Consider the following 14,027-nt stretch of genomic DNA (forward strand, 5'->3'; position numbering starts at 1 on the left):
TAAGTGGGTCCAAGCCTGGGACTAGGAGTGCTCATCAAAGCAGGAGTGAATAGCACATTATTCTATCCAGGCCAGATTCAAGGCAAACATAGGGAGAGCGGTGGTGGAGGAGGCTTGCATCTTCTTTGCCTGCACACTCTATCATCAGCATGTATTCTGGGGACAACAGCCCCTGAGAGCAATGCTCATGGGAGCCCACCATTAGCCCTTCCCCCTTCTTGTGGCCCAGAGGACAAGGAGCGCAGACTTGAAGGCCAGGGCACATGAGTTTATTTAGCAGATCGTTGGGGCTCCATCAGCAGGGTGGCTTTTGCTACAGCCCTGAACTGTAGGAAGGATCTCCTGTCTCTCTCATTGCCATTGTGTTTGGTGGGGCATCCAGTTGTCATTGTGAGCAGAAGTGAGTGGAAGAATGCGGTGGACAGAGTGGTGACACCTGAGAGGGGAAAGCAGAACAGTAAGCTGTGTTCAGGATGGGCTCAGAGGAGCGAAGACAGCTAAGTCACCCAGCCTCCCCATCCTGGCCTTCCACGAGTCCCCCACCCCCAGCCAGCCATACTCACTGTTGGTTCACTCATCGATGCACTTCTCTGTGGGGGAGAAAGGACATCAGAGTATGTGTGTGTGTGTGTGTGTGTGTGTGTGTGTGTGTGTGTGTGTGTGTGTCTCCCCAGCAAGCCATTACCTATGGGGTCAGTGAAGATGATATTGTCCTCAGTGAGGCCCACAGACTTGGAAAACTTGACAAAGCGTTTCTTCAGTTTAAGGCTCAGCTCCTTGGTTCTCCCTGTGGCCAAGATGGGGGTAAGTGACCAAGAGAAAGAATCCTGTAATTCTTTACAGGGTTTTTTTGAATAAAGACCTTGGTATGCAGATCAGCTGGCTTCACAGTTGTGATCCCTGCCCTGGCCTCCAGAGTGAATGTAATGACGGGTGAGCCAGCATCCCTGGCTTAATCCATAAATACGGCCAAAGGAGTGAACAAGGCCGCAGACCCTTTCCCACAGAGGGGATTGGACAAGACTTCTTCCCTGAGAGGGGCTCAAAGTGGAAAAGAATTTGTGAGTCCCCTCCCCCAAGTGTGACCAGGGTCCCAGTTCCTAAGGGGATGCAGGACTGACCCACCGTAGAGGGTGATCTCGATGTACACACTGTTTGGGAGAGTCATCTTCAGAAACACTATAGCGAACTGCTTGTAGTTGGTGGCTACCACTCTCACAGTGTAGTTCTGTATCTCAGGGTAATCTGTAGAGTGGACAGCACAGAATCATTTTTTTCCTAGCCAAGAAGCAAGGGACACGTCCCCCTCCTCTCCAGTCAGAAAAAACTTCTCCCTGTGGATGTCATCTGTGAAGGGTAGTGTAGCCCCCTTGTGCCCTTCAAGAAGTCTCTGACCCCAAATTCCAACCCCAGGACATCCCCACCCCAGGACACACCTTGCATATTGCTCAGGGTGAACTGGCCAGGATGGACACTTGGGGATAATATTCTGATCCAGAGATCACAAGTATCTTCCCTGTGGGAGTGAGAGACGGAGCTGTGAGGGTGAAGAGTTCACAGACTTGATTCCCCTCAACCTCCCCTCAAATTTCCCTTCAGTGTGGCAGGGAAGGATCAGGATTTCCAGGCCTTTGTCCAGTGCAGTCCTTGATAGTCTGTCCCCTACTTTGTTCCCTCACCCCACTTGCTCCATGATCCTGGGTCTTCTGTTCTGATACTCTGCCTGGTCTGCTGTGTGGGTCGTTTGACCCTCCCTCCAACACTCAGTGTCTTCTCCCTGGGGCAGCCTATCCAGTTTGCTCCATGCCAAGTACTTCCCCAGTCCTTGGGCTACACCTTCTCTCTCACCCGAGGTCACACCATCCTTGCATCCCAGAGTCAACCTCCAAAACCTGCTCTCCTATTTCCCTTAATTTTCAAATGCTTCAACTTCAACCTACCCAGTGGCCAGTGTCAGAATGCCCTGCCTGTACTGCAGGTGGATGAGCCCAGGCTCCCTCTTTGGAGACCTTATTGGCCCAGCCTCTGTCCTCTCCCATCTATGACTGCCCAGCCTCACCTTCGTGGTTCTTCCCACCTTTTCTACTGCAGCTGAACTCATATTTTTCACTTGCAGGAGCCGCAGGACAGGCCCTGGCTCAGGGTGATATGCTCCAAGACTGGCCTTGGAAAGCTCCCCTCTTGGCTGCTTCTCAGCCCCTGCCCAGGTGGCCACCCTGATGCCTGCCTGCTTTGCTACCTCCTAATGTGAGGCTCTGTGATTTAGAGTTCACCAGACCCAGCTGTCACTGCTGAACCTTATTTACTTATTGGTGTTGGCGGTAGTAATAAGAATTGAACCCAGGACCATCACACTGAACTAAATCACCAGCCCTGTTTTTATTTTTTACTGTGAGACAAATTCCAAACTTCCTGCCTCAGCCTCTGGAGCTTAGCTTGGTAGGATTATAGGCAGGGTGATTTCTTTAAGGTCACTTCCCTACAAGTTCTAGATAGAGGCTTTCAGTGCAATCCCAGGCTGGGTCTAGGGTCCCTTCTCCACTCTGGGACACCTTACTATCTGTCTTGTTTCTACTGACTATTTGTGTCTGTATTGCAGCTATCCATGAATTTTGATAAAAGGGAGAAAACAAGAGAAAGTAAAGGAGGGAGGGGATAAAGAAAGGGAGATAAATAGAAGAATAAACGAGAGATGAAGAGAGTGAGGAAGATTGATTTTATGTAGAGTAGTGACAGTATCCATCAGTTTTGCTCACCCCTTCGCTGTTGAGGCAGAAAGATAGGGTGTGACTAAAACTAGCTAGGAAAGGAGGTGTGGTGAGATCCTGGGGCCCATGAGCAGAACATTCTCAGAGCCCTTCTGTGTGGACTTCTTCATTATTTTGGACCAAAAATGGGAAACTTACTCCACTGATTTTTGACCTTTTCAGATGATGAGGGAGTGTTTTCACAAGATCAGCCTGTAAGAGGGAGCAGGGTTTTTTTTTTTTTTTTTTTTACTCTTCTGATTTATATTTTATTGCATTACAAAAATAATACATTTATTTGGCAAACTAATCTAGGCTCCAAGTTGAAACAAAATCCTTAAGTGTATGAATCATCTTTAAAATGTGAAATCGATGTAGTCTAACCAATATATATTAGCATCCATACTAGGTCAATAACTCAGTAAACCTAATTTTAATAATTCCACATGAAATTACAAAGTGTTTTTTGCATTCATCCATTTTACCACTAGCACAGATCTTGAGAACTGACCTTCATTTTTATCCAAATTAATGCATTCAAGAAACTCCTTTTCAGAAGACAATTTGAAACACTACCCTCAATTTTTATTTCCTTTGGTTCTACAAGTTGATTTTTTCACCCTGTTATAGTTTTCATCAACATTGTAGCAACTTTAAAATTTTGCCCAAGTACCTTTATAAGTAAACTAATATATTACATTAGGAGGATTGATTTTACAAATGCAGGAGTGCATAAACTCATGCCTATCTACTACACCAGCAGAGTAAAATAGTCTGAACTTCAGTGCTCTGGCAGGCCACAGCTTCTGGTCTAGGACTTCTGGTATACCTTTCCAAGCCAGGTGGTTACAGTTTCCTCAGTGGCAATTTCATTGCTCAGGCTATACTTTTAAAAGGTCTATCTGGGATAAACACTATCTGGGCATAAATTTATCTAACCACCACTTTACACGACAGCCATTTAAGGTCAAGAAACAAGTATCTTCCATCATTTTGGAGCAGGTTTTTAAAAGGATGACCTGGGAGTGATGTCAGTGTGGGAAATATAAAAAAGGGAAGTCGCTATTAGGTCCTCACTGTCATGTCTCTTCATCAGAGCCCATTCTAAGATGTTAAGTGTATTTTAATTTTTCCTCCCTTTTTACTAGGCTAAAACTAGCTCTGCAGAGCCTATATTCCCCCTACCCTTCTTTTTCCCCCTACTTTTAATAAATGTGAAACTTTGCCACTGTTTATGCTTGTCTCCTTCAATTCTTTGTCTCAGATAGAAAGGACCTAGACATCATCTCTAAAAGGAGACCCCAGAACCCCAGATCCCAGTAGCACTGTGACATCTGTCAGCCTCTCAGACCCCCAGGAGATGGTGGCTTACTTGGGCATTATGGAGGTGACATTGTAGCTGTGATCATCATTCAGCTCGAAGGTGGTGCTGTACATTTCCAACTGGCTTTCTGTTCCATTCTGAAATATGCTTTCTGCCACACCTATGGCGTACCACTTCCCCTGGAACTGCAAAGGGCTGATGATAGGTAGAGCCTAGGGATGGTCCCAGAGCCACCCCTCCCATGCTGTCCCTATAGGCTCCTTTAGGCAGCCCTCTGGGCTGCAAGTTCTGGGATATGTGACTTCCCTGTGCAGCTGATGGGAGGTAGGAAACTTCCAGAACCAAGAAGGACCCTGGATGAAGAGTTACACTGGTTGTTATGGATGAGATAGTCCTGGGAAAGTGGCTGGTTCTACCTCGGTTTTCTCTTCTGTGCAAAGGTACTGAAGATGTCCCCTTCCCCTGGCATGCAGTGACCCTGGTCTCCCTGAGTCCCTCACTTCTCACCCAACACTGCCCATGAATCTCTTTGCCTCTCTTCCCCTTCACTCCCACTATCCCCTGGGTCCTCTTTGTATCTGCTCTTCCAGCGCCCTTACCTTGTCATCCTGGAAGTCTGGATGCAGAGGGACCATGCTCAGAGATGGGTTCAGGATCAAGTTCAGAGAGGAGTTGTTGGCAGTCCTTGCAGAGCTCTGTAGGGCCCCCAGCATGGTGAGGCCCAGCCATAGGAGACACAGGGCCATGGCTTCAGGACAGCTGTAGCACTGGGTGGTGTTGGAGTGTAAGAGGATGGTTGAAGTCAATAACCCAGGGAACTATGTATGAGACACCTGGTTGCAGCCCCTCCTATAATGGGCCGATCCATCCTTTTATCATAGACAGCTAAGTTAGGTAGAAATATTATAGGCAGTTCGACACTGTGCATTCATTGAAGGTCAGACCTAAGATAAAAATGGAATGACTAGGCCTACATACCTCCCCGAGGGATAAACAATATAATATAATCGGTATTATCTGGTCCAATAAGGTCTAGATAGGCATCAGTCACTTGGGCGGATGACCAGGACCTCCTGACACATTTCTTTCAAAAAAGGCTCTTGAAGCCATACTCTCAAGTGAAATACATAAGATACACATGTAAATACCAAATAGTTTCTCTGGTGTGAAAAACTAAAAGTGTAAAGAAGATCCAAATTGTATAATTGACAATGTGAAATAGGAAGAAAAGGGCCAAATGTGTAGGGAAAGTTGGAAGGGTAGGGAAAGGAAATAAGGGAAAAGAAAAAATATAAGAAAAGGAAAAAATGGAAACAAAGTCTTTGTAAATAGGGGAGGGTTAAGAGGCTGAAGGGAGGGCAGGGGAATGGGGAAAAATGAGAACCAAAATCTGTCATGTAAAGGTACAAGATCCCAATGATGAATGTAACTGTACTGTATATTAAAAAGTACCGATGAACTCAATGAGGAAAAAAAAAAAGGGCTCTTGTTCTTTTCATGCACAATTGCCACACGACTTGCTTCCCCATTGGTTCAATATTCCTAAGTGCTATTCTTTTAATCCTATTGGTTGATCATAGCCGTGTCTTGCATTGTATCCACCTCATGATTTTGCTTTGCAAAACTTCCTCTGGAAAGTGGGCTCATTGGCAACCCACTCATATCCCCTCCTATCTCTCAGGGGCTATCTCTGGCAATAAATATTTCCTACTCTTGACCTCCATTGTTACTTAGAATTCTTTGACTTGGGGAACACGAACTTGGTGTATTTGACATCTAGCAGGTTGGGAGTCATATTATTTCCCCTATGTCATTTGGAGGTCCTATATGACTTGATAAGTACAGGAAGGGTTGAGCCAATTGCCAGAAACTTCTTTAGACACAGGTAGCAAGATATCTACCACTTTCCCTTCCTGGTCAGAATGCAATGTAGAGACAGGGGAAGGTGACAAGGGACAGGATAGGCACTCCCAGATCTCATAGTCTGGTAGAAATAAGGGCTCCTTCTGTGTGCTTGCTGTGCCTCTTCCTTTCACCTGCATTACCCTGATGTGGCTCACAGCTTGGGTCCAGACAAGCTGTCAGGTGAGCCCTTGAGCCCAGGGTGTGTGTACGTGTGTGGCAGGCCCTTGCCCGTACTTGCAAAAAGCAATGCATGTGCTGGGTGTAGTGACACATATTTGCAATTCCAGCACCTAGGAGGGTGAGGTAGGATGAGCATCACGTGTTCTAGAACAGCTTGGGCTATGTGGTGAGTTCAAGACCTGTGTGACCTACACAGCAAGACACTGTTTCACAAAACCAAAAATGAAAAGAAAGAAAAGAGTGCTCCACTACTGTGGGCCCTGGGCTTCTCTTTGGTTTTTATAAAGGTCAGAAAATGGTGGGGCGGCAGACAGTGGACATACTGGGCAAGGAAGGACAGGGTGTCTGCTTGCTCTTGCTGAGCCCAGATTATGGCCATCACAGGAGCCCCTGGGTAACTCTGGAGCAGGGTGAGATGCTTTCTCCCTCTTGCCTCCCTTTACAGGTGACTGTGAATGATCTGACTTGGGCTCAGACCACAGTCAGGAGCCATGTACACCAACTGTGTACATGATGTGGCTGCTTGACAAAGCTGAGCATTGAGGCTGCTGTCAAAGCTCACCACAGAGTCCCAGTGTGGGGCCGCTGCAGGCCACGCAGGTAGCTGCCCTGGGAGAGGTGGCCTGTACTTTGCTGCTGAGTACATCAGTTATTTTGGGCCACAGGGTGTCAGGATTTGGCCTTGTCCTTGAGAGGCCATTTAAACCAACCCTCTGTCTCTGGTCACATATGTGGGTCCTGGAGCCCAGTGGCACAAGCCTGGGACTGTTCTTGAGATGGTTGCTTCCAGACATGTCCCAGACTGAGGCCATTTGCTCATAGGCAGCCTCTCCAGTATACTTGGGATCTGGAGATGGAGCATAGGCTTTTGTGTCATGTCCTCTGGAAATGTCTCACTCATGAAGGAAGTGACAGTCGTGGATGCATGACCTGAGGAGAGTCTGATGATTTGCTGGCTTTATATGGGACTAGAAGGATCCTCTCTGACTCTCTCCATCTGCAGCTGGGGCCTCAGCCTGGGCTCTGGGGTGGTAGAACATAATGGAAGGGGCTGTAGAGAGGGGTCTGAGCCAATGGGTAGGGAGCAGCCTCAGCTTCCCACACAAGACAGCCTTTCCTGAACCCTGCCTACCTGGGTTGGCAGACGAAAAGGCAGGAAATGAAATTGAGCAAAGGTGTGTCCTTGAGGGCCTGCTACTCAACTCTCCCTCTGCTTTCCTAGGGACTCTACCTACATGACTCTTATCCTGAGAAGTATTATCAGCCGGTAAGGTTACATATGGCTATCAGCCTCTGGAAGGCTGAGGCAGGATTGCAATTCTGAGCTCAGCTTGGAGAATTTAGCAAAACCCTACCCCCACCTCCAAAGATTGAGGATATAGCTCAGTGTGATGGTCCTGGGTTCAATACAGACAAAAAAAAATCAGACAAAAAATAGATTGAAAAGAACTCAGAGACAACGTTGGGTAGGACACTTCATGTCTGGGTGCCATCCGTGTGTGGCCTTCCAGACCAGCAGAGCAGTTCTCGATTGGTTGGGAGGTGGGCCGAGGTGGTGGGGGTGGGGCAGAGATATGTGCAGGGCCCATTCCCTCTGCACGGAAGCAGGCCTGTCTCTGACTTTCTAGCCTCATCGCCAGCTCTCTGCCCTCACCTCTGTGTTGGTCTTTGCTTTTGCTGACACTTGGTGACATCTCATTATCCTGTTTCATCTGGCTTCCTCCTGCCTTCCATTCTGGTCCAGCCCTGTGGTAGGGGGACTGAGAAGAGGATGAGGCCTGGTGAGAGATTTGTACTCCAGGCCTCATGGGGTCCTAAGAAAGTCATGGCCATGACAGGCAGAGCCAGACCCAAGCTGTGGCTCATCCTTGCCAACCAGAGTGGGAAGTAGAGTATCAAGGGACTTGCTGGGGTATGACAGCATGCTGACTTACACCAGGACTCCTCCTGAAAGCTGGATTTAAGGGGGAAAAGTTCTGTGTCTCCCTTTCAGGGTTCAGCAAGAATGTGGGGAGAAGGTCAGCCCCACACACCAAGTGTGGGACTTAGAACTAGGGGGACTGGGTGAGTACAATGGTGTTTTCATCCTGGTGAGATTAAGGCCAACTGATGTTTCAAGGCAGACTGCACCCTGGAGGCTCTACTCCCCACCCACTCCCTTCACATGAACCCTGGCTAGAGAGGGGACTTAAAGGCTTGCCCTGCCCAGAGCTATGGCACTTAGAATGGTTCCTATTGCATATCTGGCACATGCATTGGTGTGCCACGCACTTTCCCACCTCCCTTGAACCCCTCTAATGGTTTCCACCATCGACCCTGAGCTAGTCCTACAGGAAAACCTCCAGCAGCCCCCATGTTATCCTACAAGGAGCTGCAGATTCCTCTAATGAGCACCAAACAAGCCCTAAAGAAGCTTTGAAGGAAGCCCCTGTTGGGAGAAATCAGAGCTGGACCCCTAGATTCTCACTCTGGGTCTGCTTAGAAGCAGTCATAGGTGGGTTCAATATAAACTTGGGTTTTCTGTAGCCAGGAGCAAGGAAAATTTTGGCTGCTCTGGAGCCAGCCTGCAAGTGACGATGTGAATTCCCACAGGCAGACCTGGGCCCAGCCATGGCTAATCTGCCCAAAGGCAGGAAAAGACTCCCTGGTGATTCCTGCATCTCAGGAATCTATTATGACCCTTAGTCTGATTTCCAGAGGCAAAATATGTGAGTATTGTCACTCCTTGTGATAAGGGAGAGGAAGAGCAGGGCTAACCTGAGGCCAGCAGGGGTGGATTGAGAAGCAGGGACTGGGCAAGGAGAAAAGTAGAACAATGCTGACAGTGGCCACCTAGGCCATGGCCCTGTCCTTTCTGTGGCACCTCTGGAGTCCCATTCTCAGAGGACTCTGGAGGGAAATATGACCTTCTGGGACGAGACTTGGGTGTCCAGATCACTTGGGTGTCTAGATGGAAAATCAATCCCTGCTCCATTTATGATTCTTATAATCACCTCTGACAGGTGATATGCTCTGCAGGGACACAGTGAAAAGTCAGGACAGTGGTTCCAAGGTGCAGGAATGGGTGTCTCCGTCCAGCCCACACTCCTTTATGTGGGCACTGGGCTGTTGATGGTAACTGCAGCCCCAAACATCCCTCCCTATGACCTCGGCCAGGATCTTTCAGGACTGGAATGGCTCATGGCTCCCAAGTATCTACCTACATCTTTGAGTGTCCCTCCTATCCTGAGCCACCTTCTCTTGATGGTACTGAGGTCACCTGTGCCCTGCTACCCCCTCTTCTACTGCTTAGTTCCTTTGATTTGGGCCACTTCCTCACTCTCTACGATCTGTCTTGGGCCACCTTCTCTCCACATCCACAACCCACCAGGAGGCCACACTCTTTGCCTTTCAAGGGAAGCTTTCCTAACAGTCATTTCCTACTATCAACATCATTTGCAAACGGGATCACCTCAGATTCTCCCACATGATCAAATCCCTACAAAAAATCGCTAAATGCTCGTGGATCAAAACCGCACCTCCCAAAGGCCAGAAGCCCAGAATCTGAAACTTACTGTGTACAGAATCAAAGAGTGGGCAGAGCTGTGCTCTCTTTTCATGCTCAGAGGATGGATCTTGCATCCTCCAGTTTCCTGTGCTTGTGGCTATCACACCGATCTCTCCTTCTGTCTTTATGTGGACTTCTCCTCTTTGTTTAATCTCCCTTCACCCATCTTGCAGAGTGACGGTAGAGAGGACCTGTAGGTGCCATCAGGATCTCCTCATGTCAGATCCTGTTAAAATGTAGAATGATAAGTGGGGGAAAAGGAAGGAAAGATACATGGAAGTGAGAATAAAAGGGGGAAATGCCAATCATTGCTTCAGAACATGTCTTCTAGCCATGCTGATAAGAGAAATGCCACATTATCCAGATCATCCTAAGCAAGAGAAGGCTGAGAAAGTGTCATATCCAAGAGGATCCACGATGAGGACTCTGGGTATAGGTGTGATCTGAGCATCTCCCAAAGATCCATGTATTAGAATTTAATCCCCACCATGAAATATCAAGAGAATACAAGTAGGTATGAGTCAGACAACCGAGAAGCTGATAGAAGAAGTTGAGCACAGAATGAGGATCGTGTAATGGCAGGATCTAGGCTTTTACTGGATAGGCTTTTACTTTCCTATGTGTGAGAACCAGGGTCCTGGTCTTCTGTCCACAGTAGTTCACATAGTAACAGAGAACTGCACAACTGTCTCTGTTTGCTTCTGATGCTGTAACAGACAGACTGCATCATGCATAAAGTGATAGAGATTTATTTCCCACAGTTGCAGAGACTGGGAAGCCCACAAGGCATCAGCATGTTTGGTGTCTGGGCTGTTCCTCACAGATAGCGCCAACTAGGTGACCTCATGTGGATGCGATGGAAGGGCAAGCAGAGCCTGGGCATTTCCTTCCTTCAGCACTTTTCTTGGGCTACTGTGCCCATTCACAAGGGCTGACTTATCTGCCTCTAAAGGCTCCACCTCAAGATATTAATACCTGCATCTTCGATTGCAGCTTATGGTTTGGCAGGGACATATACATTCACACCACAGCAGCAGCAGTACCTGGTGAGCTTTCTGCCCCTTTGCCCTAGGAGAAAAAGGTTTTGCCCATTTATTTGGGCCTTACATGAGAGTTGGACAGGGATAAAGACAGGGTCAGTGTGGAGGCTGCAGAGGCAGTAGAGATAAAGGAGAGGGTTGGTATCTTTCAGGTATTTCACCTTCTTAGAGGCTGGTAAAGATAGCTGGAGGAAATCCCAAAGAGTGCATTCCTGAAGCTGTCTCAACTTTCCCATCAATAAGCCAGGTTGGTTGCTCACTGTTCTCTAATGCTTCAGCTTTTTTGAGGTCTTTGTATGTTCTAGATAGTAGAACTTTGTCTGAGAACAGCTGGTAAAATTTTTTCTCACATTGTAGGTTGTCTCTTACTTCTGTTGGTGGTTTCTCTTGCAGCACTTGTGTTTATTGTTTCAGAGAACCAACTCTTTGCTTCATTGATTTTTTTATATTATTCTCTTAGTCTCCATTGCATTAATTTCTACTCTGATCATTACAATTTTCTCCCTTGTATGAGTTTTGGGCGTGTCCTGCTCTTCTTTTTCTAGAAGCTCAAGGTTCAGTATCAGGTTGTTTGTCTGAGCTTGCTCTGTTTTCCTAATATGAATATTCATTGCTGTGAATTTCCCTCATAAGACTGCTTTCATTGCTTTCCATAGATTCCAATATGTTGTATTGTCTTTGGCCACACTCTTGAGAAGTGATGCCCAGTGACTCATCCTGAGATAGATGACCCCAGTCTTATCCTTGAGGGAGGCTACGTCATCATTAAGGACCTGGAAAGCATCCTGGGAGAGGCAGTGATAGACAGCAGACTCTGTGCAGTGCTCTCCTTAGGTGGCTCAGCTGTGACTGTAGTGACTGTCCTGGAAGCCAGTCCTAAAGCTGGGCTGAGGATGTGCTGGTTTTATATGGGACTAAAGGGGCCCTCATTGGCTATGCCCATCCATGCCCAGACCCCAGCCTGGGCTCTGAGGTGGTCGGCCCTAAGGCAGGGAGGGAGTTTAGAGGGTGTTCTGAGCTGGTGGGTAGGGTGCACTCTTAGACCTCACTGCAGACAGCCCTGCACCACACCCCACTCACCTGGGCTGAATGATGAAAAGGCAGAGAGGGAAGCTGAGCAGAGCTGTAGTGACAGAGTCTGCCACCCTCCCAGCCCCCCTGCCTCTCCTCTCCCTGGCCAAGGGGCTGAAGGAACTCTACTCTCTATGTCACTAATAGTTTCCTGAGTGGTGTGGTGGTGGTGGGTTTTTGTAATCTCAGCATTTGGGGAGGCTGATGCAGGAGGACTGCAAGTTGAAGCTAAGTCTGGACAACTTAGGGAGATCATGCAACAAAATAAAATTAATAAAAAAGCTGATGATGAGGTTCAATGCAATACTCAGTATTGAAGGAAAAAATAAACAAAAAGACTTGCCTGCCTGGGATCACATGGTGGGTGCGTGACCTCCCGCCACCAGACCCAGTAAGGAAGGTAGCTGCGTGGGCACCCTTGAAACACCCCCACGACCTCCTTCCTCCTCCCTTCCTCCTCCCCCCTTCCTCAAACCTCCTGACTGGGCCAGTCCTTGGACCAATTCTGCAGAGGCACAGGTTCTCATGAAGGGTAGTTTTCTGAGCTCTCAACTTTGAACATCTTTAAAGAAAGGGCAAGGGAAACCTGTAATAGAACTGAGTGGCGTTCAACCCTGAGGGTTGGGAAACTCAAGTTAGGCCTTGTGGACTGAGTTCAGTCTCAGTCGTGGGGAACTGCCATTGGCTAGCCGAGACCAGGGGATTCGGTTCTGCATATGGCTGTACATGTGGTATAATATGAGAACAGACATAGTCTGAAAGAGGCCCCTCAAATTCTTTTTTTTTCTCATTTTTCTTTTCCTCATTCCACCCTAAAATTTCTTTCTTTTTTCTGTCTTCTCTCTCCAACTCAGTCTCTTGCTCCACCATATTATCCCTCATCTCCCTTTTTATTCCTGCTCCTGCCCTAACTCAGACTTCTTCTTTTAGTATTTTTTCTTTTTTTTTGGGGGGGTGTTTCTTATTATGTTCTTTTCTCCAGTCATTTTACCTCACTCACGGTTCTGTACCTTCAAGGGAAGACAAGCGCCTGTTATTGTTAAGGGGATATCTTCTTGTCCTTATTCCTGCATTCTCTCTATCCCCCCTGAAGTTAACGGCTTCATAAAGATAGTAAGGTAATTCTACATCCTCTGGATTCACTTCATACCTGCTCCAGTTCTTTCACTTATCTACTCCTCTCGTCCTAACTCAGTCTAACACCCCATCCTAAATGGTAAAGATGCTATATTGAAAAGCATATTCACTGCAAACATATTATGGGCTGCTTCTTGATATTAATTTAATTCACATGGTTTAAAGCTGATAGATTAATGAATACCACAAGTGGTCAGTGTGCAAGCTGTGCTTGATCCTATTGGGCTGCTGAATGTATCAGTTGGGATAAAGGATTGTGATTGATTTAATGAGTTGTTTTCTCTGATATTATGAAAACGAGGATGTCTATGAGTCATTAGAAACTCAAAAGGTAAAACGCAATTATACCAGGAAGATTTAAATAATACCCAGAAATTAAAGAAGAACAACCCAACAACAAAAATAAAAATGAGAAAACACTTAAGCAAGGCACAAAGACAGATTTCCAGTTCACCAATGGCAAACAGAAGGACAAATGAGGATGAAAAGACTGATAGTGAACCAACAGGACACCCTGGACCCGTAGCGCAGGAGGTAACAAAACAGATCAATCAGGCTCTAGAAAAATTCAAATCAGAAATAATTTCCCAGTTAACCATAGAGATGATGAGCAAAATGGAAGTCATGATTCGAGACTCTAGAATAGAAACTGACAAAAAAAATAGATGAGCTCAAGACCATGATAGAAGCCATGAAGACTCAGCATAAGAAAGAAATGGAAACAATGAATGCCCAACAGAGGAAAGAAATGGAATCCATAAAACAGATTCAGATAATCCAGGAGATTAAAAACTCTATTGAAAGTGTAAGCAATAGAATAAAAGATTGTGAAGATAGAATTTCAGATATAGAAGATAGGATCGCAGTCAGTGACCGTGAAAAAAGAGGTCTCTCAAAAACAGTAAGGGATCATGAGAAATCAATCCAACAACTTCTAGACGATAGAAAGAAAAATAACACAAGACTGATAGGAATTCATGAGAAAGCAGGAGAAAACGCAAATGACCTAAAAAAGCTCTTCACAGAATTAATGACAGAAAACTTCCCAAACAGAAGGGAAGAATTAGACATACAGA

At 46.7% G+C, this 14,027-nt stretch overlaps 1 protein-coding gene and 1 long non-coding RNA gene across 2 annotated transcripts in view; both read right to left on the bottom strand.

Moving 5' to 3' along the window:
- Positions 1 to 267: 267 nt before the first annotated feature.
- On the bottom strand, positions 268 to 1,236 carry LOC117284350. The gene is made up of 4 exons (XR_004515422.1): positions 1,126 to 1,236; positions 686 to 787; positions 564 to 590; positions 268 to 436 (listed from the first exon to the last, which is right to left on the bottom strand). It is a non-coding gene; the product is annotated as an uncharacterized LOC117284350 (long non-coding RNA).
- A 4-nt stretch (positions 1,237 to 1,240) lies between these two features.
- LOC104860379 (neutrophil gelatinase-associated lipocalin) overlaps positions 1,241 to 14,027 on the bottom strand; it is a gene marked incomplete at its 3' end in the record, with an annotated part of 16,951 nt that continues 4,164 nt past the window's right edge. The window contains exons 2-5 of the mRNA XM_033759242.1: positions 4,671 to 4,838; positions 4,120 to 4,256; positions 1,437 to 1,516; positions 1,241 to 1,245 (exon numbers count right to left, since the gene is read on the bottom strand). Of these exons, the coding sequence (XP_033615133.1) occupies positions 1,241 to 1,245; positions 1,437 to 1,516; positions 4,120 to 4,256; positions 4,671 to 4,817 (369 nt within the window). The remainder of the gene's footprint in view (positions 1,246 to 1,436; positions 1,517 to 4,119; positions 4,257 to 4,670; positions 4,839 to 14,027) is intronic.

Source organism: Fukomys damarensis, unplaced genomic scaffold (genome assembly GCF_012274545.1).
Source record: "Fukomys damarensis isolate Sample0158 unplaced genomic scaffold, DMR_v1.0_HiC HiC_scaffold_36, whole genome shotgun sequence".
NCBI classification, from domain to species: Eukaryota; Metazoa; Chordata; class Mammalia; order Rodentia; family Bathyergidae; genus Fukomys; species Fukomys damarensis.